At 39.0% G+C, this 26,429-nt stretch overlaps 1 protein-coding gene across 1 annotated transcript in view; it reads right to left on the bottom strand.

Moving 5' to 3' along the window:
• Positions 1 to 26,429, bottom strand: part of LOC122799160 (uncharacterized protein C16orf96 homolog) — a 791,156-nt gene that overhangs the window by 368,555 nt on the left and 396,172 nt on the right. Inside the window, exons 4-5 of the mRNA XM_044068046.1 lie at positions 22,430 to 22,540; positions 16,420 to 17,059 (exon numbers count right to left, since the gene is read on the bottom strand). Of these exons, the coding sequence (XP_043923981.1) occupies positions 16,420 to 17,059; positions 22,430 to 22,540 (751 nt within the window). The remainder of the gene's footprint in view (positions 1 to 16,419; positions 17,060 to 22,429; positions 22,541 to 26,429) is intronic.

The raw sequence follows: 26,429 nt of genomic DNA, 5'->3' as shown, positions 1-26,429 counted from the left end.
TGCAGTTCCTTTTGGCTTTTGTAAAGGCACATTTTTTCCAAACTGAGGACTTATTTATTTATTTGCATTTTGTTGACCAGAAAAGTCCACTGGGCCATTAAGAGCCAATTTTCAGTGAAGGCCCGGGTAGAAAAGCTCCTCACTACATGAACATAAAGGTGAATATATACAATGAGAATATGATTCAAGAGTATATACAACAAAGATAAAACAGTTAACAAGTAATTGACTTATTAGTGGAAACAATTAACAAACAGGTAACAACAAAGGAAAAGAATAACATTTCATGAATGTTCAAGCTATTAGAATAGCAAGGTTTTCACTCAAAATTATCAGACAGTGGATATGAAACATCACTGTCATAATTATTCATAGGCAGTTAGGTTTTGAAAGGTGGAGGCTTGGTGCATGTGCAAATCCAGACAGAAGATAGGTAGTCTCATAATTTGGTTTTGAAAAAGGCAGGATTCTGGGTAGCTCTAATAGATAATGGTAGGGCATTCCAGTTTTTGGCTACAGAGCAGGAGTTAAGAAGCTGGAAGGGTGGTAGGTTTGTTTGTGTACCTGCAAGAGATGCTGATTCTCGGGTCTGAGGGGCCTCTTTGGGTGGTAGTAACTAAATACTGAACTAAGGGCAGGATAGTCTGAAGTTTAAAGATCATTTGTGTGCTGTAGTTAGTTGCATGTAGGAGACATAATGTGATAGTTCAAGCCATTTCAGAGAGTCCAGAGTGGTACAGTGATAGGTGAAGTATTTGGAGTTTGTTGCAGCAATTTTCTTGTAATATGTCTCGAGCTTAACTTTTAGTGAGGATTGGAGGTTAACAAGTAGAAGGGGCCCACAAATGAGTGAGGGTAGTAAGTGGAAGCATGGGTTTGTTTTGTGGAGGGGCTTAGGAAGTGATTATGCCTATAGAGAATTCCTAGCTTTTGGTGAGTTTGCAGATTTTATGTTGAATGTGCAAGTCAAATTTCAGGTGTTCATCTATAGTGATTCCTAGAAGTTTTGTGCAGCTAACAACCTCAATTTTTCAGTTACTTTGAGAATAAATAATGAACTAGGTTTTGTTTAAGTGAATTGTTTTTCTTAGGGGTGAATAGTATAATCTTGGTTCGGTTTGAGTTCCGAGATAAATGGTTATTTTACATCCAAGTTTCAGTGGTGGAGAAGGCCAATTGTGTTGTATGTTGTAGGTCAGAAATGGAATCAGCAGAACATACAATAGTCAATTCATCTGCATATTGAATAAGAGATCCCTGACATAGAGATGAATGAAAATTACTAATGAAAATGCTGAATAGGAGGGGTCCAAGTATGGTGCCTTGGGGAAACTCGGTACAGGTGTTAAGATATGGAGAGATGGAGTTTTGCCATTTCACAGCCTGTTTTCTATTTGCTAAATAACTTGAGAAACAGCTGAATGTTGGAGGAAAAGGCCAATCTTAAAGAGCTGGGTTCAAAGTAATGGGTGAAAAACTGTATCAAATCCTTTTGAGAGGTCTAGGAAGAGAATGGAACCACAGGCTCTGTTAACTGTGTCCATAAAAGATATGAGGGCAGTTGTTGTACTATGGGCTGGTCTAAATCCATGTTGTGTGGGTGATAGGATTTGCTTGTGGAGTAGAAAGTTAAGAAATTGAATATAGGTTCATAGGTTCATAGGTAGGTACTAGGCTATCAGCCCAAGGGCCTATGTAAGCCTAGCCAGCAAGGTTCCATGGCTTACGCCACCCAAGAAAGTTATTTTCCCTTGCCACTGTTGAGCAGAGACACAGAAGTGATCCCTGAGGTGTATTTCCCATTTCCCATCCACTTATCAAGATCTTTCTTGAAGAGTGCCAATGAAGAACTTTGCTAGACATAGATGGGTAGCTTGTTCCAGAGTATAGGAAGTCTCTGGGACAGGAATCTATCCCTCCAGTGTGTCCTGTTTATTGTGGTGACAAGGTGTAGGTCCCTAGAGTGTGTAGCTTGGAGAGATTGGGATTTCTTTAGGTGTAGCATGTCTAGCAGCTCTGGGTTTGACATAGCTTTATATGTTAGGCAGAGATCACCTCTGAGTAGGCGATATGCTACAGAGTAAAGCTGGAGTTTTTTGAGGCAGTCAGTGTAGGGCATTTGTTTGAGGCCAGTAATTCTCTTTGTGAGGTACTTCTGTGGCCTTTCCAGCTGCTGCAGATGTCTTGTGAGGTACATTCCAAAAGGAATGCATTTTTCCAAGATTTTGGAGATAGGCGAGAGAATGGCAATACGTCAGAAGTTTGTGATATCAGTACTATTACCACCTTTATGAAGAGGGAGAATAAATGCTTTTTTTCCCCAGTTTTTAGGGACGTAGGATCTTTGGATTGATCTGTTAAGAAGTATACTTATAGGGTAGGCAATAACTTCTGCTGCAAGTTTTAGATATTCTGTGGTTATGTTATCAGGAGCATTAGAGCAAGGTTTGATCTTGAGACGTAATATCTTCATTGTGACAATTGGAATGGGATTTAGAGTGAAAATGGGTATACAGTGGTAGTTGGCTTGCAGGTAGAATAGATGGATGTGGTGGAGGGCGAGTAAGAGGATCATTTTCATGGTGATGTATTACTTGAGCTGCAGTGTGCCTGGGAAAAACATTAGGCATGATGTCAGCTATAGTACTGATAAAGAAAGAATTAAAGAGAGTGGCTATTTCTTGACAAATCGGGCATGAGTTGCTGTTTGTGCCTGGATTTAGCAGTGATGTAACAAAATTCCAGAATTTCTGGGGGGGTCTGCTTATGGTTAGACTGGACTTTTAGATAATGTTCTTTTTTGTCTTTGTTGACTAGTCTTTTTACTTGGTTGTGAAGTTGTATAAAGTTTAACAGGTCTGGTTTGCTTTCATTTGATTGCTATATCTTCCATATTTTGTTCCTGGCTTGCATAAGTTGTTTAATAGGCTTAGTTAGCCGTGGGCATGGTTTGTTTTAATCCTTGTTATACGAAGAGGTGCAAGGCTATTTAGTACATCTAGAAATGTAGTACTGAAGTAGTCAACTGGCTCATCAAGAGGGTTTTTAGTCTGTAATCTTTTTTAGTGTATCCATGAAGGTCAGTGGATTAAATTTAGTCAGGTTCCTTACTTGTTTATATTGATGTTGAAGAATTGCAGCTGTGGGGGGTTTATAGTTTAGTATCAGTAGAGAGGATGTGGAGGTGGTATAAAAACGTGGAGAGTTCAGGTAGAATAAAGAGATTAAAAGCGGTTAGCTAGGAAGGGTGTGGCGGAAAGGAGAAGGCAAAACTGGGGAGAATATATTACTTATTATGCAGTGGGTGAGATATGTGTTAATTAGGCAGGGAATAGGACAGAGAGAGATCGGTTGGGACTTCATTTGTCATGTCTGATAATAACAATGCTTCAAAACATCACATGCTTTTAACCCTCCCCAAATATATACACTCAGTCAGGATGAAAAACAGGCAGGTGACAGTGCTCATCCAGTGCTCCTACCCAAACTGCATTGCAGCTGGTTTCCCCTCAGATACTGAAGACTCCTTGTTTTTCCCCATTTAAGCATGTTTTCTCAAGGTTATCTTTCCTTGCCTATATTTTGCTTGCTCTGTATTGTACCAATGTGTGTGGGCTCAAAATCTGCACTTTAGGTACACTGAGAGATTGTACCATCCAAAAGAAAGAGCTGCTATTTTTCAATTTTTTGAAATAACCTCAGTGTGAGAATAAATAAGTATGGAGTATGTGAGGGGTCAAAGCACAACTGACCTGCTCCAAAAACACTATTGCTAACATGTTATTTATTTATTTATATCCATAATCGGATATAACTTGAGTATATATAATTAAAACATTTATGTACTTAGGTTTTTGGTTTTTACAGCAATAACATTATGTATTAGGGGGTGTTTAGAGTATCACTGTTTTTTTTATATATCCTAGATCTCTTGTACACTACCAGCACTGACATCATTTTTCTGGCAAGAGAACTCTTTGATTGTGCCAGGGTATTCCATATAGTATCATGTCTGTCCTTTCTTGGTCCACTGTTTATTAGCTTAGAACCTAAATATAGCTGCTTCACTCCAGCTATGCTGGATCCACCACAGCTGTCTCTTTTTAAAGATGCTAAAGAATCCTACAAAACAATTCATATAAGAGTCAATCAATTTACTGAGAATACAAAGAAATACATATAAATATTTATGGTTGATACATCTCCAACCATCAGTGACACATTTGGCATGAAAAATATACATAATCTTTAATAAATGATTAAAGCTGTGACAGGCATTTTTCAGACAACTAATGCTCCTTATATATGATGTCTTTTTGAAGGATCTGAATTATGGGCTTCAATAAGAGCTCAACAAAAAATCCAATGTGTCTCCTGAGATGCAAAAGTTCCATTTTTATTCTACGTCTCTAAAGGCCCATAGATGTGTAAATATTTTAAAAGACACTGTGCCTTTGACAGAATGCCAGTCCTAAGAGACCTCATAAGAAAATAATCTGAAGGTGCCATAAGGAGTTCTTTGCCAGCTTTTAAGGCGTTCTACTAAATTTGATGAATGAGGAGGAGATAATACTCCCAACTGGCATTCAGACCTTCACAGTACAGTCTGGAATCAACTTCCTTTCTAATGCCCAGAGTCCGCTTCTAGAACAATGTGTGCATGAGGATGAAATATTTGATGTGATATGTAAATTTAAAATTAATAAATCCTTGGGCAGGTTGAATTGCCTCCTGAGCTATAGAAGAATATCCCTTCAGAGGCATGCACCCTCCTATACTGATTATTCATAATTCTGTCAAAAACAAATGTGTACCTCACCATGGAGGCAAACCTGCCTAACACTGATCCTCTAACCAGGCAACAATTCCTATTGCCCTCTATCCTACAGACCTATCTCCCTGCTTAATATTAATTACAAACTGTATATAGATATATAGACAAACAGCTTACAATAGCTACACTTATACAGAGTGGCCAATACATCATTAACCAGAGCAGGTACATATCTGACTGTATTCACAAGACCCTTCTAAACACGGAACTTATAAAAGTGCAACGCCACCCAGAAATCTGATAAATTAAAGTAGTCATACCAATATGTAGTCTTGAAATAATTAAAATTCTCAAAACATTTCATTAGGGCCTTGCAAAATGTGCATGAAGGGGCTACAACAGTAGTGAAAGTGAGGCAGTGTTTGTCAGAAATGGTACTTCTTCAAATCAGCACTCATCAGAGCTACTCCCTTTCCCTGAGTTCTTAAGCAAATTTTGCAAGTAGCTTGTCTATTAGAATGCCAACTAAATATGTGATACTTCCTGTTGCAGATATAGCATCATATAGGGATAACCAGATTCTTTTAAAAGATACTCCAAGACTTTCTCATAATTTGGGACATGCTGACTGACTTCCAGGCAGTACTCAGTTGTACAGCCTACTAAATCCATGATCTTAATTCATAGCAGTACCAATGTCCTGTGCTAAAGTATTCTTAGCCAATGAAAGGGGAAGGTAATTTATTCCTTTACTTAGGGATTATCCTAAATTTTAGTGAAAGAGGCACAAGAAGATGGATGCTGAGATTCTCCAGCGAAGATTGGAAAGCCCTTTTCCTCCCAGTGGAGTAGAAACTATCAATTCTTATGATGATACTGTAGCCCAAGATTTCTTATAATATGCATTCAGTAAGTTTTATGCTGTTATGAGCTCTTCAAAGAAGTGCTACAAAACCATAAAGGAATTTATTCTGACAACATCAGTGTCCCAGAATTGCATTGGCTGTTCATTACCAAGTCATGCCACGTGTAGGCCTTGCCCTCCTCCACTTGCAGATAGCAGTTAGGAAGTCAGAGTTTAAACCCCTAGTATTCTGTTTCTATCCATTTTCCTAGTACTATGGACAAGCAAACTGAGACATTTTCTGATGAGTCAGAACAAAAGGAAGATGTTCAACCTTTTAGTCTTTGGATGTATTCTCATAACATCCTGAACACAGCATACAATGCAGTGCCAGTACAGACATGTTAATGTAAACATTTTGGTGGTATATGATTCTTAGTCTGTCAAAGGTGTAATCGGGTAGCACAAAGCAATCAAGCAATGGACTTTTATGTTATTCCATCTTACACATATAACTGGCTGTGAGCTGGTATGCTTTGTTGGCATCCCATATTCAAAGTTTTTATGGGCCTATGTAAGGTGGATCCCACTAATTTCATAGACACAGCCCAGCAAGATATCCTTAGCAATGCATGGAGATGGCCGTGGATAGCAAACTCCCCCAAATCTATTTGGAAAACAGTTATGGCAGAGCAAGTTACTCTAATGGAGATTATTGAGTGCCTGTTACAAAACAAATAAGGTCAAATTAGTGTAGGGCAATTCATTTCTTTCCACTACAGGATGTTGCACAGTGCATTGGTGGTCCTGTCTAAAGATTATTAACAGTCATCACTTACAGAGAGATATGGCATCTCCAGTACAGGTAGCTTATTTCTGCATCGGCAGCTCTTCACATGGTAGAGGCTTCACAGGGACGTCTATATCCTATTGTGACTTTCAAACACATTCCTACGTTCTGACTTAGCTTGCTGGGGATGTAAAATGGACATATGAGGCAGTCGTGGTCATATTTTGTTTTACTGTGAATCCTTAATGCCATTTTGTATACATATGCCAATCTCTTGCTCTCGTGTCAACTCATCTGGGGTTGCAAAATGCAAATGGCAGCCTCCTCTCTATTCTTATAGGGCTATTTAAAGATGACTGTGTGCATGCCAGGGATCAGTAGCTCCTTTATACTATCCTAATAGTTAAACACAAGCAAATTATTAAGGGGTGAACATATCTAAGCTTTCCTTTTCCATTGGATTGCTCTAAAGCAATAGACTTAATGTATCAGACTGCAACACTTAGTACAAAATTCAGCTGTGTTCAAAGTAAATCATGAGCACAGCAGATACACTACCTACATTACAGACTGTCTTTGTATAAGACTTGGCTTTTCCTGTGCATGTTTAATCTTCTTTTATGTCACAGTGCAAAAAGACACTGAAGATCAATCTTTACTGTGAATTATTGGTAGCTTTAAGCTGTCAGAAGAGTGCTTTCAAGTTATCCAAACCCACACCCTGTATCCTCCCCAGTTAAGATGATGGTACTACGATGAGAATGGAAAATGTTTTATTTATCTCCTTCCTATGTTCTTATAAACTGTAAACATTAACTTAACTAAAACAGAGCTTGACTATAAGATCTGTAATAAAAGAGATGTACATCTTTCTGTCAGATTGCTTCAACTTTTAGAATTTGGCAGCAGGCATTGCTTTTGTTGAATGGGAAAGTATTACCTGTGCCAGGAATGTCAAAAGAAATTGAACAAGAAGTTTTAAAATGGTCAATATGTAATACATGCCATAACAATAACAGCATAGAATAAATGGCTATTTATTCAGTTCCAGAAAGACCATGAAGTATTGCTGGAATAGATTTGGTTCAGTTTCACTAAATGTAAAACATATCTATTTACTTGTTATCTGTAAATTATTATTCAAAGCTTCCTGAGGTTGTGAATGTAACAGCCACTACAATTAATTGTATGATTAATGCAGTTAAGGTTGTGGTTTCAAGAGAAGGGATTCCTGATATCCTAACATCATTTACTGGTCAATAGTAATATACATACATAGAAATATATACATACAGATATACATGAATCTCTATGACAGAGTTCCACAGAGAAATTGTCAGAAGGGGTAGCTGTAAAATATAGTAATAGTGAACAATCCAGATCTTTTGTTTTTTGTATTAAGGATGCAAAGCTGCTGAGCAGAGTTCCAAGGCATTTGCACAGAATGAGTATGTCCTACAGAGACTATGTAGAACAGAGGCAGTGTCTATCTCTGCCAAACAAGTTGTCTGAGGATTGTCCAGAGAGATATATGAGAAGGTGTCCCAAAGGACATTACTAGAAGTAGCAGTAGGTAAGATAAAAGCATTTATATGAGTGTTGGATATGCTGACAGACTCTGTAATGAGGACTTACCTGTACTAAAACCTATAACAGCAACATCAGACGTACACAACGCCATCTCTCCTACATTATTCAAGTATGGAAAATTAGTTAAAAGGCCAGTACGATAGGCTGGGAGCAGCAAGGACTGAGGTCTGCTTACTGAATGGCATTTAATGAATATGCTGGTATTGAACTGATTAAATGTTTTGGCTTTGTATTTGGAAAAAATGAAATTGAAATGTATTAGACATACTGAAATGCCTTGAATTTGGAGGCTATTTACATCACAGTAATGTAGTTTGTCATTGAATCAGTAGTACTCAGGAATGTAAGATTGGAAATTCAAAATTATTTTATTATTATTGTGTTTATACTTGTGCATATAACTCTCCTTGAAAGTAAAGTGGGAATCTTATCCTATTGAAACAGAGCAATATAACACATGTGTATAGCTTTAAGATACTTGGCATATCTGTTTATTCACAGTTCATAGCATATTGTATGGTATCCTGTAGCTATTACATAAATTATTACATAGCCTGAATATGTGCTGATGAAGCTGGCTGTATGCAACCGCTATCTGTCTTTTTCCATATGCCATTCTAAATATCCAAATACTGTAAACCGTTTAACCATGTGCTTCATTAACTGTTGAAATCTCCTTGGACGCCCCCCTCACAAATGCATGTACACACATACACAGGTGAAGATACTACCTCTGATCATAATGAAACAAGGACAGCTGCTGTTGGCTGTAGGAAGGAATTACTGCCACACCTCACTGCCTAACTAACTCTCCTCAGGTTGGATGGAAGCACCCTGTTAAAAGTCTGTTCTTTTTGGTCCCACCACACGTCATGCCATTTCCCTCTTTCACCAATGAGATGGGAAATGCTCATCCATACTAACTAAGGATAACTAAAGAAACAGTTTATGCATCAACTAGAGCGGAGGACTCGAAGTGACATGTGGTTGTATAAGATTTTGGAGATTAGGGACTTTATCAGGTTGATGAAGGATTTTATGGGCAAAGGATACTTGTCTAAAGTAAAGGATTTGAGGAAGTTCAAGCCAATTTAGTTGTTTAAGAGCAGCACAGTGGTGAGATCTATGTGTGGTGTCATTGGCAATTTTGGCAATGTTATTGTAGCAGGTTTCCAACTTGTTTAAGTCAGTTTTACAGAGGTTAGTCAGAATTGGGGAAGTATATAGAAGAGCTGACAGTAGGTGTGTACTGGCGGTGATAACTTTTGTGGCTCTAGTTAGAAATTGTTTATGTCTGTAAAGAAGACCTAGTTTCTTATGAACCTTTTTAATGGTTTGAGCAATGTGAATGTCGAATTTCAAGTTGTCAATTTCAACACCAGTTTATTATGAGTTATACTGGGGTGATGATGGTTTTGTTTTTGGATTCTGTAGTAAACGTTGGTAAGGATGGGGGAGATCTAGAGGGATTGAAGACAAGTAGTTTTGTTTTGTGGGGGTTTAGGATAAGTTGGGAATTGGTGAACCATGTTTCTGCAGCTAGGAAATAATTCCAAATAATGGAAGTTTGTTCTATAATCTGGGAATTTGTTATGATGCACATGTCTCTCTTCACTCTGTTACTGAGAGTTTATGCAACTGTGAACTACGTGGGTCTATATTAAATCAACGAAAATCCATTACATCGAATACCAAAACAGCGACATGTATTACTCAAACCATGAAAGTACCGAATGCACTAAACCGTGAAATTTAAAATATCGAACGTTCATAGTTGGCCACCCCCACCACTCGCTACATACTACCTACCCAAACAAAATAAATAAACCACATATATACACTAACCAAACCCTACTCCTAACCCTAAAATAAAGCACCAAAACTCATCTTCTAACCCTACACTAAACCCCACATACACAACTATCTATGCACTATCCTTAACTCCTCCCTAACCCTAAGGTCCATAACTACCGCACACTTCCCCTATGGAGATATACCCAAGCAAAATAAATAATACACATAAATACATTTAACAAAAACCTACTTCTAACACTACACTAAATTTTACACACACTACCTATCTATACACATACCTTAATCCGCACCCTAACCCTAAGGTCCATAACTACTGCACACTTACCTTACGGAACTATACCGCAGATGGGTCAAACAAAACACTTTGACATTTCGAATTTCGCAGTTTTGCATGTTCGTCGATTATGTATTTTGCGCAATATGTGTCAATGATTTCATATTCATGTAAATGGAGTTTTGGCAATCTAATAGGAACCCAACTATGTTTATGAATCACTGACATATTTGAATCAATTTCCTTGGATTGCATAAAGCAATGCATGGAAGTGAATTATACAGATGAAGAAATATGCAAAAATGAAATACATTCTGTTAGTGAAATAAAGAAGATAAATATAAAATATTTAAGCAATAACCCACGCCTGGGTGTGGGTAATGCTGGATTTACTCATGGTTGGTGTGGTTTGGTCACGAGGGCAAAGCCCAAGTGGCCAAACAAAGACAACCGTGGGTAAATCCAGCATTGCCCACACCCAGAAGTGGATTATTGCTATTATACAATGACATTATTTAAGAAAAAAAAAATACTTACTTTTCTTAAATAATGGCATTGTATAATGCCTCCGTGCTGCCCTTTCGCAGCTGTCAGGTATTCTGCGGTAGTTCTGATATACTACGCATGTATATGTTTATGCAGTACATCAGAGCTGTGTGTGGAAGCAACAGAGAAAGGAAGATCTCCATTGCTTTCTTAAATGTGTTTCGCTATGTTAAAAGAGTTTTAACATAGTGAGATACCTTTATAAAAAGCAACGGAGAAAGGAAGATCTCCATTCACTTTTTTAAACAGGTTTAACATAGCGAGATATCTTTAAAAAAAGCAACAGAGAAAGGAAGATCTCCGTTGCTTTTTTTTTAAGCTATCTCACTATGTTAAACTCGTTTAACATAGCGAGATTACAGCAAAGGAGCTCTTCCATTCTCCGTTGCTACCAAAAACACACAAAAAAATCAAGACTTATACTAAAGGAAAAAGTCCAGGCGACCGGTCTTTTTTCCATTAGTATAAGTCTGATTTACTACGGGTACGCTGACCAATCAGTGTGCACGTTTTGGAATATTAATGGAGGGGTCATTGTATAATTAATATGCTATAATATAAGATATGAAACATGATGTGAATGTCTTCTGACCATAAATGTCAGGGCAGATTTTGAGCTTTAGTTATATTTGACCTCTAAGAGGAGACTATGACACATAACTTAAAACACCAAAAGTCCCAGCAAATACATTGTAAACCAAGCCCTTTGAAACTTTCTGATCATCATACACAAACTATATTAATAAACTTGTAATTCAGGTTCATAGGTTCATAGGTTCATACTAGGCTATCTGCCCTAGGGCATTTATAAGCCTAGCCAGAGTGTGTTTGGCTTTCGCCACCCATTTTAAATTCATTTTGCTATGCCCTTTTTCGAGGTTAGTATACTGTGCCTCTGTCTAACAGTGACACAGAAGTGCTACCCGGGATAAACCTACGATCTCCCATCCACTCATCAAGATTCCTCTTGAAGAGAGTCAATGAGGGACCCTGCCTAACCTGGACTGGGATTTTATTTCAGAGTGAAGGGAGCCTCTGGGTTATGAATCTGTCCCTCCAGCATGTCCTATTTATTTCAGTGCTGAGGTTCAAGTCTCTCGAGCATGTAGCTCGATGGGATTTGGATTTTTTGAGGTGCAGCATGTCCCTTAATTCTGGGTTGGACATGGCCTTATACGTCAGGCACAGGTCACCTCTGAGCAGGCGGTATGCCACTGAGTAGAGCTGGAGTTTCTTTAACCGGGCAGCATATGGCATCTGTTTGAGCCCTTTGATCCTCTTGGATAGGTACTTTTGGGGTCTTTCCAGTTGCTGCAGGTGTTTGGTAAGGTACATCCCAAAAGGGGCATTGTACTCGATTATGGGCCTGATGGGGGATGAGTAAAGAGGCACGATGACCTCCCCTAATCTAGATGTGAATCCCTTCATGATTAGGTGGGCTATATAAAATGTTTTTCTAACCACTTTGGCCACGTGGTTGTCAAATGAGAGATTGCTATCAACTTGGGACCACAGGTCCCTAATTACTTCTTCTGTACTTAATGGATTACCACCTATGTGGTAATTTGTGGGCACTTTGTTTTTGCCAAAGGGGATGACTATACACTTTTTGGCGTTTAGCTTGAGGCCATGGCTCTGGCACCAGTTGTCTGTTTCTATGAGGCCCTTTTGGAGGATGCTTGTGTCGGCTGGAGAGTCGATTATGGCGCCCAGTTTGCATTCATCTGCGAACTTGGTCAGCCACAGTCCTTCCGTGTTGGCCTGTACCTCCGAGAAATATATACCAAACAAGAGAGGTCCCAGGACTGAGCCTTGTGGGACTCCACTTGTAACTGGTTTGGAGTCTGACATGGCTCCAGCAATTCTAACCATGTGGGTTCTGTCCTTGAGCCAGTTTGCAACCCATCTAGTGACATAGGGGTTTATATTTAAGCTGGTGAGCTTATCTATAATGCCCGAGTGGGGTATTGTATCAAAGGATTTTGCGAGGTCCAGATAGGCTGTGTGGACCACCTTCCCTTCGTCAATGGCCTTGGTGACTGTTTCAAAAAAGTCAACCAGGTTTAAGAGGCAGGATCTGCCCTTAACAAAGCCAAACTGGGTAGGATCCAGTGTCTGTAGGTCCCCAATATCTTTATTTATGAGGTCCATGATGATCCTTTCCATAGCTTTGCAGACCAAGCTAGTCAGGCTTATGGGGCGATAGTTTCCAGGGTCTGTTGAGGCACCACCTTTGTGGACAGGGACCACTGTTGCTGTACGCCACTCTTTGGGTACATATCCTGTAGTAAGGCTCAGATTGAACAGTAGTTTTATGTTTGGGTTTAGCTCTTCTTGGAGTTCATGTAGGACACAGCCTGGGACACCGTCTGGTCCCATTGATGCTGTGTTTTTTGCTTTGGAGAGGGCGGCTCCCACCTGAGCATCTGAGATGTCAGGGGGGCAGCACTCTGCTGGGATAGATATTTGCCCTTTTGGTGGGGAGGGGGGTGAAGTTTGCGCTGAACCTGTCAGCTAGGATGTTGGCAATGTCTGTGGGATTAGTGTATTTTTTGTCATTTTGGACTAATTCTGAGCATATCTGGGAATTCCTACCCAGGTTCCTAACATAACTAAAGAAAGCCTTGTGATTATCCTTAGTGTCCTGTGCAATTTTTCTCTCGAAGCTGGCCTTTGACGATTTTATGAGTGCCCTTAGTTTTTTGCTAATACTGATCAGAGATGCCTTCCCTTTTTGGGATTTTGCTCTATCATGTAGTAGCTTCCTCCTTCTATTGTATAGTTTGTTTATGGCTGGGGTCCACCAGACAGGACGTCTGCCTTTGGAGGATTGGGCCTTGGTTTTATTTGGGATTGCATGATCCATGCATTCCTGAAGGTGTTCATAGAATGCATTTATAAAGGATTCTGCGGTCTTGGCCGTATTTTCCGCAGGCCCGGGGGCTTTGAAGGATTCCACCTCGGTTTTGAGGAGTGTGAAATTTGCTTTAGAGAAGTTTTTCACTGTGGTTTTCTGGGCAGGGGGTGGGGTCGGGATGTGAATATCCAGTGAGATCAGTTTATGGTCTGATCTTACCAGTGAGGGATACACTTCTGTTCTGGAGCATAGAGTCCCCATGTTGGTGATGATCAGGTCCAGTATGTTTTCCACTCTTGTGGGAGTGGTAACAAGTTGTTCCATAGCATTTGAGTTTATGAATTCTAGGAACCTTTGGGCAAGGGTGTTGGAGCTAGAGTAATGCTCCCAATCTATGTTTGGGTAGTTGAAGTCGCCCAATATAATGGTGTTCGGAGAGACCTTCATATTTTCCAGTGTTCTCAGGAAGGCCGAGTGGGGTTCCTGGGTTTGGGAGGGTGGTCTGTAGCAGGCTATAAACTGGAAGGCAGTTTTACCCACTGTTAGTTGCACATGGATAGTCTCTGATGCTTCGTGCTTTGCCACCAACCTGGAGGTGTGGGTATCTTTGATGAATATCGATACTGCCCCTCCTTTTGTGGTTCGGTCCAAGTTTTGGGGCCGAAAAGCATGGTATGAGGTATAACCTGGTAGTGCTGGGGTACTCTCGGGAGTCCTGAACCAGGTTTCTGTTACTGCACAGATATCGATGTTCTCCATGCTAAGGAGAGTTTCGAGTGCGTGCATCTTGAGGTTTAGACTTCTAGCGTTGAGTAGCATTACTCTTAGTTTCTTATCCCTTGTGATACCTATGGAGGTGGGTTTGTCTTTTGAGCCTTGCCTAAAAAAGGCACTATGGGGGTAGCAAGAGCCTTTGCCAATATCCAAAAGCCCAGGGGTGACAGGTGCAAGCCGTCCCTAGCAAAGCATCGTGGCTTGTCGTGCATATCATCCCAAGCTGACAGGCATTGGTTCCCCTTTGAATGACACCAATACTTAAGCCAATTGTTGAAATTGATCATCTTGTCTTCATATTGTGGCATCATTCTTGGTGAGGGTAAGATGCTACTCAAGGTCAGGGTCATACCAGCCTGGGCTACATGCTCAGAGAGCTCCTCTATGTCTCTTTTCATGTAGTCCAGGGAGGTACGTCTCAGGTCATTCACACCAGCATGGACAATGACTGAGTCATATTTGTACTTGCCTTGGAGTGACCTGAGTGCTTGTGTTATGTGGCGGATCCTAGCGCCAGACAGGCTGCTCACCGTGACCTTCTCCTTGTTCAGCCTGGTGAGTGGGACTTCAGTGTGCCTGACAATAGAGTCACCTATTACAAGTGTATCAGGTGTGTTGTTTAGCCTTAAGGGCTGTGACTGTTCGGCACACTGGCTTTGTGAGATATGTGTTGCACGTGTTTTGTTTTGGGGTAGCGGTTGCTTGGGTGTCTGCTTTGGAGGTCTCTGCTGCTTAGGCAGATCTTTATTTAGAGCCTCGAGTATGTTTTGTGTGATTATGTGTTTGGTTTGCTGTCGTGGTAGGTCTATGTGAGACTGGAATTGTAGTGAGTGTGGTTTCCTTCTCCTCCTGACTGGTTATGCCAGTACTGAGTTGAGAGAGCTTAGCCTCCAGTTTGGCTATATGGTTGCATCTCTCACATGTGTTGGAATTTGTTTGGAGGAGGAGAGGGTTGTCTGTGTACATGAGGCAGTTGTAACATTGCCTCAAGATTCCCATATTCACCAGCTGGACCGGAGAGGAGATTGAAAACTGACCTTTGGACATGCTAGAATAATATTGGGAATTCCTTTATAATTGAAAACAAGGGCCAATGGGGAGCGAGGGTGTAGTGCTTTTAATTTTTAGTGCTGACTTATAATTGCTTTAGTGAGCAAGTGCCAGGTAACAAGTACAATATGTTACAGGTAACTTAAATGCAAAAACGACAAACAGTAATTTTCTTTCAAGCGAAGCAAGGAAATAAGTACAGTAAGCAATGCAGATATCACTAGGGATCCACAGAAGCGCTGAGAAGCTGCATTTTAGGTGGAATTAGCATTCCAGGGAAATAACAAGCATACAAACAAAGCTAGATTCAGCAGGCCTGGATCTAGTCTATGCTACAGCAAACACGGTGTACCAATTTCAGTAAGATACAGTTCAAATATTCAGGCACTATAAACCTTTAACCAGAAATTCCCAGCTTAGAAGGGCAGAGTCCAGCCTCTCCTCCCACAAGAGTGCAGACCACGAACCTTCTTAATGTAAAATAACTGGCCTGAAGCCCAAGTGCTTAAACCAGAGCTAATACACTTTAAGAATAGCAGACACTGAGCTCTCAATCAGCAGTTCCCAACTTAGAAGGATGAAAGCTACCTGTCCTGCCACCACAGTGCATGCCACAAACCTTCCTAATGTAGAACAACTGGTCTGAAGCCCAAGTGCTTAATCCAAAAGACTTAGAATGATAGCTACACTTTAACCAAGTTACTACCAAGCAGTAATAAATTAACAGATTTTCAGTTGTACTACAAAGAAAGTGTAATTAAGAAGCATCATCCAGTGAAATGTCATTATTTTTTCTTTCATGTCACAGGCATCAGATGAGTCTGCTGTAACAGTCAATCAATAGCTTAGAAAACTGCAAATATTGCTGCCCCATGTTCCATCAGCAGGTGGTAGGGGCATAAACAGGAATTCACTGACCTCCATGTAGGTAAGAATAACACAAGTCATCACCATTTCTAAAATACCACTTTGAGGAAAGACTTTCATATATCATGATATGTTCTCACAGGCTTCCTCATATGAATTAACTTTAATTTTAAATGCAGCACTACAACAGTATAATTAAGGTAAATATAAAAAATGAGTACTTGAGTAGAGTCCTTACCCATAGTTGCTATTAGGGCCTTCAACTTATCCAAATCTGCTATATCAGCTTTGGTGGGCATAGTTACCTCCAGTTGAATGACTCGCTCTGTCAAGGCCTTATGCTGATCTGTGAGTTGTCCAATTTCACGCAGTGCATCAACAGTATCTGCATAGCGTGCTGCAACACTGGATGACCGTGAAGATGTAGGCCGAGACACTGAGGAAAACCCAGGTGACTTAGATGTTATTTGCTGAGGTGGCACACTTGCAGATTCAGGTGTAACTGAGGCAGGCTGCTGTCCTTGAGATGTACTCATCACGAAGGTTGGCGGAGTCATCTGGTCAGGATCAGGAATGGGATACTGCTGATTGGGTTGGGAGGTATGACTAGGCTCGATGCCATTTTGGAATGTCTGATCTTGATTTGTTCCAGATTGTTGTGACTCTCCGACAAGTTGGTCCTGCTGGCCGGGTTGAGCTCCAGGTTGTAATAGCTGATCTTTTTGGTCAACAGGCTGATTAGCCTGAGCTGTGGCTTGCGGAAGGTGGTCTGACTGAGAATCAGATTTGCCTAATGGGGGACTGAGCTGGTGAAGATGACCACTGAGTTGGACACCTGTATGAACATTGTTTGACAGCTGTTGATGTGGTGATACTCTCTGCAATCACAATGTAAAAGAGAGGGCAGAATTATTTTTATACCACAGAATGTATAACATATGACAATCATTATTCTCAGTCACAGAGTTCACTGCAAAATGACTGCATTTATTTTAACAGTATACACCACAGTTAAACAATCTATAGTGGGTTTAACAGGGAGTCTGCGAAATGCCAGTAGCATATAATATAGTGGTTAAACACTAGGGCTATAAGATGGAGAAGTCGGTCTGAATCTTAGATAATATGAGAACTGAACATGTTATTTAACATCCTTTTTCTCTCACATCACCCTGAATGATGCACATATAGTCTCAGCTGGCCTACCTAGTTAATATTTTAATATAACATAATATAAAGAGCCATATAAAAATGCTTTTCTCAAACTGTACCAGTATTTCATTGTAGTTTCTGCATGAACATATATAAAATTATTCCAGTATTAACAAAGAATACTTGTCTACAATAGTAAAGTACCAATGTGTGTTAATTATGAAAAATCTTAAAACAGGTAGTCTTCTGGTGGATGAAGGTTAAACGCTTGAGCTTCAGTTGCCTGAGGTTCAACTCACTGACAATCAGAGTTCCTTCATAGGAAATCACTGTTGGCGAGTTGTACTGCAAGTAATTCCCTTTTTGGGAGGAATTTCCCCATTCTTTCAATACATATATAAATGTTTGGGGAGTGGAGGCTTGCCCTCACCACAAAAACACTTAAAAAAGTATTTTTCAGCAAGATTTTTTTCAGCAAATGTAGTCTGGGGATTCAAGTTCCCTGTGCATTCACATTTGTCCACTCATAGTGGAAGCACTAAAAGCATTTAGTCTTAAAGTCAGAAATAATAAATTTATTTAATAGAAGTTTTATGCCATTCGAGACTGAAACTACCATTTTCATGACATTTATTAACCTGATATACTTCTTATTGAATAAATAAAATGTTTTCAACTCTAAGGTAGTCATTTTGTAGTTTGATTAAAGCCTAGTAGGGAAGGACTTTTTTAATAAGTGTCAGAAATACACATTCATAGTTGAAAGGCATGTACTTGCTGAATTATTTGCCCCCTGAATCTTCAGTATCCACTTACTTCACTTCTATAAGAAATAGCTCTGGACTATGGTCTGACTTCACAAATCCTGACATTCAAGGAAAAAAAATTGTACCTAGGAAAATGCAGAGTTTATCCTTCACACCACTAGTCCTCACAAACTGAGATCAAAGTTCACTTTTAAAAGTTTACTGCATGAAACAAAATATGTTTACAGACGGCAATACTATATACCTAGCTTGATTGAAAGAAAAATCAGTATTTATGGCGAGACTAAAACACTATTATTTTATTTGTGATAAGCTAAGGATAGAAGTTATTATTCTAATGGCATCAGTAATGGAACACAAACTATTTTGTTAATCAGCTTTGTTTCTACTGCTGACAAGAGTTATGATATTTGTAGTATCTTACTATGCGAATATTACAAAAAAGGAGGGAAAAAAATCACTGAGCCCCCCCACCACCACCACCACAAAATGGTCAGATGAAGTTTGCCACTCTGGGACTTGTATATCCCACTAGCTTACATCTCAGTCAGAAAGGTGACACTGTGTTGCTGTGTCCATTGAATAGGTACCACTATCTTCTAAAGTAAGATTTTCTTTGATTTCTTTCTATGTCCTTTATGTAGCATTATAGACGTTGTGTAGGCAGTTTTAGATAATCAGCTGCATTACACAGAGGTTACAAAAGAAAAGCTCCAGCAATGTTTTTTTTTTAAGAACAGTCCACCAAATGTATGGCAAGTTGCTGAACAATTTAGATCTGGTCTATTTTGTCAAGATCCAACTCACTGAAAAACTGCTTTGTCAAGTGTGCTCTCTCCAAAGTGGAAAATCCCTGAGTACCATGGGAGGCTGCAGCCTCTGTTTACATAGCACCTCCCCCTTGCTTAAATACATCAACTTCAAGGTTGCTCCACTTCCGAAGTAGGGAGCAAACTTAACAACACTGTCTTTTGACAAATTAGCTCTTGACAAATAGGATGAAAAGTATGTATTGTTGTGGAAGGCATGTCTGGCTTTATAGCACAAATTCTGTGTTCCTGGCTTTGAGTCTATTAGTATCCAGTTGTGTACTTTGGAACTTTAGCTAGTAACTTAGCTAGATGTCACTCCCAAGTTACATCTGTAAACAGGCATTTGTGATTAGCTGACCTATCTCATTAACAGATGAATAAAAAAAATAAAAACAGAGGTCATCTTCCTTTTCAAAAAGCATAACACTTTCAGAAACGCTGATCTTGTTTTACAATAACGGTATGAAGTATTTAGTAGAACTGCAGTGGTATCTTCAGAAAACTCTGGACATATTCCACATTATTGCCTCCACCTTAATCTTATTCAAGGGCCACACTGATTTCATACTAATGGCATGTGACTTGGGTCCACAGACTCCAATATTTCTTTGGGATTAACGTCTTCATTACACACAGTGCTGTTCTTAGCTGGTTATAAGTGCTCTAACAGGTTTTACTATGCAGAAGGGGGTACCACTTTCTGTACTGTAAAAGAAAAACTCTTGGTAAATTGCAATCCAGCCTTTTTCATTTGCCTTTCAGTGTTGCAAACCTCTTACATTCAGGTTACAGTAATATTACACAGTCCATCTGAGTCTGTACTTTTCCCTTTAACTTGGTAGGTTCAGTTCTTCATTCTGCAGAATTTGAAATGTAAGTCTGGAAAAACTGAAAACTGTAACATTGTCCAAATCTCTCCTTCTATATGTAAATGAATTCTGAAGTCACGTCATATTACTCTCAGTCTCTGTATGCAGTATCATTCTTGTAAAGCAAGCTCGTCTATGTGATGATGTACAGATAGTGGTCCTTTGGTTATCTATAGCAGGTGAAGGTATATGTCTAAAAATGAACATATATATAAATAGCATTTGTTTTTTAAATCTGCATCATACTTACTTGGCAGAAGAAAGAGACAATAACTATCTTGCCTGCTCTTTAAGTGAACTTAACATTCTATCTCCCTTCAATCCCAGCCTCGCTCTCTCCCTCCGTCCCTCTTTCTTCACCTGTCCCATACAGTTTTTAATCCTTTTGTAGATTCCTTCTGACTGCACCTTCTTATAGTCCACCCAACAGGTCAACAATCCTGTCAATGATGAAGTTCTTTCACAAATTTTGGGAGTATTTATTAGGTACAATTTGGTTTCCCATGCCTAGTTCCCCTCAGCTCATGTATAGCAGTCTTAACATGTATTGTTCTGCTCTGTAATCTGTAGCTTGTAGGCAGCAGTCTTGTTTGGACACCAGCGTAGCTCACCTACTGTCTTTGTACTGGTCCCACATTCAGTTGGTGAGCAGCACACTGCTACTGCCCTACCCACTAGCCAGCTTTTATATGTGCTCTGCTGACCAGACAACTTAGGACTATGCTACAAGCTCTGACATGGGTTTATTGTGAGTTGGATCGACAAAGCATATGTAATGCACTGCTTTAACACAGAATGCTTTGGAATCACATTACCCATGCTTGGTGTTCCATGCACAGATGGAAGCAGTGATTGTGGAATGTGATCAGTTAGGCCTCTGGTGATCTCCATCCACTTTTCTTGGAGTTCCTTGGTACTGTGTCTAGTGGTAGAGATTGGGGCAGTGTGGACTTAGTGGCAGAGACCTTAACTTACACTACCCTAATGTTTTGAAATTTGGCACTATGTAGGCAAAAGCCATGTTAACTGAATATTTTTTCTAGCTAAAAATATGGCTGAGATTGCATTCAATGAAAGTTGATGCTGCATTTTAATGACGGTATAACCAGCTCAATGTTGCAGCAACGCTGATCTTAATATAATCAGCTTCAGGTTTGTTGGACCTCAGAAGAAAGGAGAAAACCCCATTCACGGTTATCTCTTTTGGCAAACTAGCCAAAAAATGTTATTTAGACAGCTAGGAAATATGCTTATGTGACTCCTAAAATAAAAACACATATATGATAAATAAGATGAATTACATCTTTATTTAACATAGAGAAACAGACACAAAGCAAACTGAGCTAACATAAGAGAATATGACTGGATGGCATAACATCCTCATCTGCACCACTCAGAATGATGACTTTAATACCCAATAAAATATTATCAAGTTCTTCTCTAGCATGTGTAAGCCATTCCAAATGATGGAATGAGGGTGCAGAACATTTTCTCCATAATGGTTTTATAGGAAACAAACTAGAATAAAGGGCAGGATCCCAACATTTCATTGGAGTGGAGTTGGACTTAAAAATGCTGCATAGTAAACTCCAGACTTTGCTGGGTTGTGAGTGCATTGTTCATATTTCCAACCTTTCTAACCTGTTAAATAATGCGGTACCATGTCAGAAGCATTGCTGAACCTTCTATAAACCATGTGTGAAGCTCTTTTTTTAATCTAATATTTAATTTCCCAGTCAAGTGACTTTAATTAATATAGTTGGTCCCATCTTGCGACATATTTTTTACTTTTGTTGCTACTTCGTATGAGATTGAGGGCACCATTTACTTTTTTTTGATTAGCATAACTGTTTCACACAAAGGCTCTTTGCTTCTTTGCCTGGTTTGAAGATTTCACTGCTTCCCATACCACTTTGCAGTACATTTCTCAGGCGTTGTCTGATTTTGTAATTCTTTTTTTACAAAAAATACAAGAAGATTAAGAATTTTAGGCAGCCTTTAAAATGTTTACTGACACCTGATACAATGAAACAATATTTTCTATCCCACCTTTAAAGTTACTGAGCAAAGCTTGTCCAGATGTGTGAAATGTTTACAAGTGCAGTACTTTGCTGGACACTTTACTAATAGGCTAAATTAGGGAAAGGACTTGATGTCTTCACATTGATATATATAGCACATAGCCCTATACGTCAAGCTGTGGGACATAATGCATTACTGGTATGGGGAGGGGTGGTATAATAGGTAAGGTTTTAACCTTACAGATACAAGGTACGGGTTTGATTCTGACCTCTGGTTATTGTCTAGGCCTGTAGTTGTCTGCAGATGGATAGGTTAGTATTTACCTATGAGTCTACTGCACAGCAATCTGCTAAAATAACAAGAAAAGCAATCTATACAGAGAACATGAGCTGGCACACCTGGTAAATGTATGCCATTGTCTAATGAGCAAAGATTTAAGAAGACAACTCTAGTAACACAGATTAAACCCTGTGTTTAAGAAAAGTGATGCACAAGTCTTAAATCTGATGTGAGTCTGGGTAAGAAGACCCACTATTCAAAGGTCAAGGAATGAACAAATAGTCACAAAATCAGTCCACTGGTGCATGTTCCTACTAAGACACAATTATACTTTGCAGCTTACTTACCATCTTATTCTTTTTGCCTGCTAACAGAGCATCCTGCAGAATGTCCCATGATACCATATTATCTAGATCCTCAGGATTTGGGTACAGGCCCAGTCTGTCTTGGACAAGATGCTAAACACAGAAAAAATAGAAATCAAGAAAGATCAAATATTCTGTAGACGCTGCATACCTTATAGTCCTAATATAAACTGTTCATCTCTCTTCATCATTCACAATGTCACTAAATATTTAATGTACAAAAGGTTAGAAATAAAGCAATAAGTGTTACACATTCTTATAAATCTTGGCTTGAAAAATATTGATTAATAAAAATTATATATATATATATATATATATATATATATATATATATATATATATATATATATATATATATATATATATATATAGGTCTACTTGAAAACACTGACACTCCAAAACACCAACGACGAGAACACCGAGACTGGAAGATCAACAACTGAGATGACTGACAGTTTAAAAGCACAAAACTTCACATGCCTGATAAACCACAATCCCCACAATCAACAAAACAAAGCAAATACCTTTTCCGAAAAACACACGCACAACACAAGCTCACCAAAAACCTTACAAACCTACACTAAACCTTACATACACAACTATCTATGCACTAACCTTAACCCAAACCCTAACCCTAAGGTCCGTCACGATCGCACACTCACCTCACAGTGCCCTAACCCTAACTCACTTAACCCGCCCCTAACCCTAAAGTTTGTCACTATCGCACACTTACCTTACCTGCACCCTAACCCTAACTCACTTAACCTGCCCCTAACCCTAAAGTCTGTCACTATCACACACTTACCTTAACATGTCGGTGTTCTCAGCGACATGCTTTTAAACTGTCGGTCATCTCAGTTGTCGATTTTCCGGTCACAGTGTTCTTGTCATCGGTGTTTTAGCGTGCCGGTGTTTTCAAGTAGACATATATATATATATATATATATATATATATATATATATATATATATATATATATATGCTGTTCATGTTACAGACTTTTGTATATAGTTATGTTTGTTATTTTTTTCCTTTTTCTGTTGTTAAAAATTTTAATAAAAAGCTTTTATAAAAAAAATAAATAAATAAGCAGTACCTTAAAATATTTTAAAAGATTAGTTAACAGTTAACCAAAGTTATTTATAGGATATATTTAATGTTTAAAGCTATTAGAAAAGAAGCCTCTAAATTAAAATAAAATAATGTAAAAATGAAATAGCAATGCTGGTGATTCTTAAAACACAGTATAGGCTACGTGCACTAATACTTCTGTCTGGCATGCATGTTGTAAGCAGTGGCTTGTATAAAGATGTGCTATGACTGAGATGTCCATGCACCCACCCACTCGGTGCCTTGCAGAAAGATGTGCTATAATTGAGATGTCCATGCACCCATCCACTCAGTGCCTTGCAGAAAGATGTGCTATGACTGAGATGTCCATGCACCCACCCACTCAGTGCCTTACAGAAAGATGTGCTATGACTGAGATGTCCATATGCCCACCCACTCAGTGCCTTACGGAAAGATGTGCTATGACTGAGATGTCCATGCATCCACCCACTCTGTGCCTTGCAGAAGGATATGCTATGACTGAGATGCCCATATGCCCACCCATGCAGTGGCGTGTGTAAAGATGTGCTACAACTGATTTGACAATGTGCCCACCCATGCAGTGGCTTGTGTAAAGATGTGCTACAACTGAGCTGACCATGCAGCCACCCATCCAGGATATGATTAAGCATCAGATAACAGACTGAGACAAAGTCTGCAATTTTACTGCAGTTATACCAGTGCTACAAACATGTAATCATCTCTTATGTACTCAAAAAAACTAAAACTTGCTAGTATGAGAGATGTAAAAACTAAAATAAACTACAAAATAACTGCACTTAACTTATTATTAAAACACTACACAGTAATACTGGTGCTAGTGTTAACTCTAGGGCGGATATACTAATGCTAAACAGGTTAACAAAACCTGTTTATGTGCAGTAAAAGACACACACACATACAAAACTACACACAGTGCAAAGCATGCTAGGACTAATTGCTGAAGATGCTGAATTACAGTTTGTCACATAATTTAATACGTACGCTTAAAAAAGAAAGTTTAAGTAGGACTGAAATTACTTTTAGTTGAAATTGTTACTATGTAAGCAGTTTAGTAAATGAGCTATACTTCCTTTTGGGGGTAAATTAAATATTTTACCCACAGAATGGCAGCCAACTCTAGTAATCCTTTATACTCTCAAACTCTGAAGTAAAAAGTAATACACTTTTTTACTGTAAAAAAAGAAAAATGCAGTGACTGAACTCTGAAGTTACCCGACTGTGTTTAAAGAGCACCAGTTAATTGTTGGTTTCCTGCTTAGCAGATTATCCTTTTGGTTTAGTGAGACTGCGTAAATGCTTAAAGTGAGTACTGGGAAGGGGTATTCATAAACACAGTACACAGTGGCACACAACCTTTTTGAGTACCTTTCTTTGTACATAGTCCTGACATCAGCGTAATTTGAAGTACAGAATCACTTCTGCAACTGCCACTGTCAACATCTATGCATAATGCACATTCAGCACCCTCTCTGTATTCTGACAAACATAGGAAGATCCCTACTGTAATGTAGTTTGGGTAACATTAATAATTAGAGAAAAGGCTAATTATCACCTGTACTGCAATGTTTCTGGCATCCATATTACAACAGTACTTTTGATTTACCTCAAAGGAAACAAAGACAGATAAGGTTTATCCATTATTTAAACATAATCCACAACCTTAGGAATAACATAACTGTAGATACCTCATGTCATTGTAAAATCTTTACTAGAGATATTCTCTGCATCATGCCACTTCACTGCAATTTAATTCGACAAAATGTTTCACAGTATTGTTTTACATACAGGTGAAATGTATAACAATATTAATTCATGCAGACATCTGGAAGAGCAGTTAGGATGGCATCCCATGGGCTGTGCCCTCTTTTCCTCATCTGCTGCTACTCTGCAGATATGGCCAGGGCTGATTCATGAATGGCCATGCTTGTGAGCAATGTTAATATGTATGCTGTGCTAATGACATGACCTTGTGCATGCTGCACTTTCATCTGTGGCACAATCGTGTCTGTTTTGGTTGTATCACTGTGCTTTTAGGCATTGTAGGCACCTATGGCATGCACCTTTGTATCCCTTTAATTAAACATGATGTTTCTTGTTTTTTTATTTATTCTAGGAGTGACGTTATTGATTAGCTATCTTATATGATGATCAGAACATCAACCTACCAAGGACTATGAGGTGCTACGCTACTGTAATAGTTGTAGTAAGTGTGCAGCTGTAGACCCAAAAATTACTGTCCCTTGCAGCCCCAAAAATTACTGTCCTCTGTAGCCTCAGAAATTACTGTCCCCTGTACACACTGTACTCTACATTTTAAACATTTGTGATTCACACAATATACACAGGAATATCATTTCCATATTATATTGGTACCTGGACCTTACAGGTAAGCAGTATTGTATACAGGTGCTAGTCGGAGCTGGCCCACCTTTGTTTATTTATTTATTTATTCAATTTGTTAACCAGGGTAGAGCACAAATCCAAATATGGCTGTGGTATGTGATTTTTACCATATACTACTATACATAATTATATAAATACATTATGAATCCAACTAGAGAGTACACAAAACTGTGTTTTACTGTGGAGGATGTCAGTGATAACAAACACACCTAATACAGTACCTCATTACAGTATGACATCACTTTCCCCGACTCCTTCTCTGTTATATTTTTAAAGAGGAAAAAAGTGAAGTACTGACCTGCACAGTATGGGAAGTAGTACAGTTTCAAACATGCTTTCAGCTACCAGCATGTAGTAATTGCCTTATGTACACAGACAACCCTCTCCTCCTACCACCCAACACTACAACCTGTGAAAGATGCACTTATCTAGCCAAACTGAAGGTAAAGCTCTCTCCAACAAAGAC

Source organism: Protopterus annectens, chromosome 4.part0 (assembly GCF_019279795.1).
Source record: "Protopterus annectens isolate FY-2018-M chromosome 4.part0, PAN1.0, whole genome shotgun sequence".
In the NCBI taxonomy this organism is placed as follows: Eukaryota; Metazoa; Chordata; order Ceratodontiformes; family Protopteridae; genus Protopterus; species Protopterus annectens.
The sequence above is the reverse complement of the archived record's forward strand: the minus strand, read 5'-3'. Positions and strand labels throughout refer to the sequence as shown.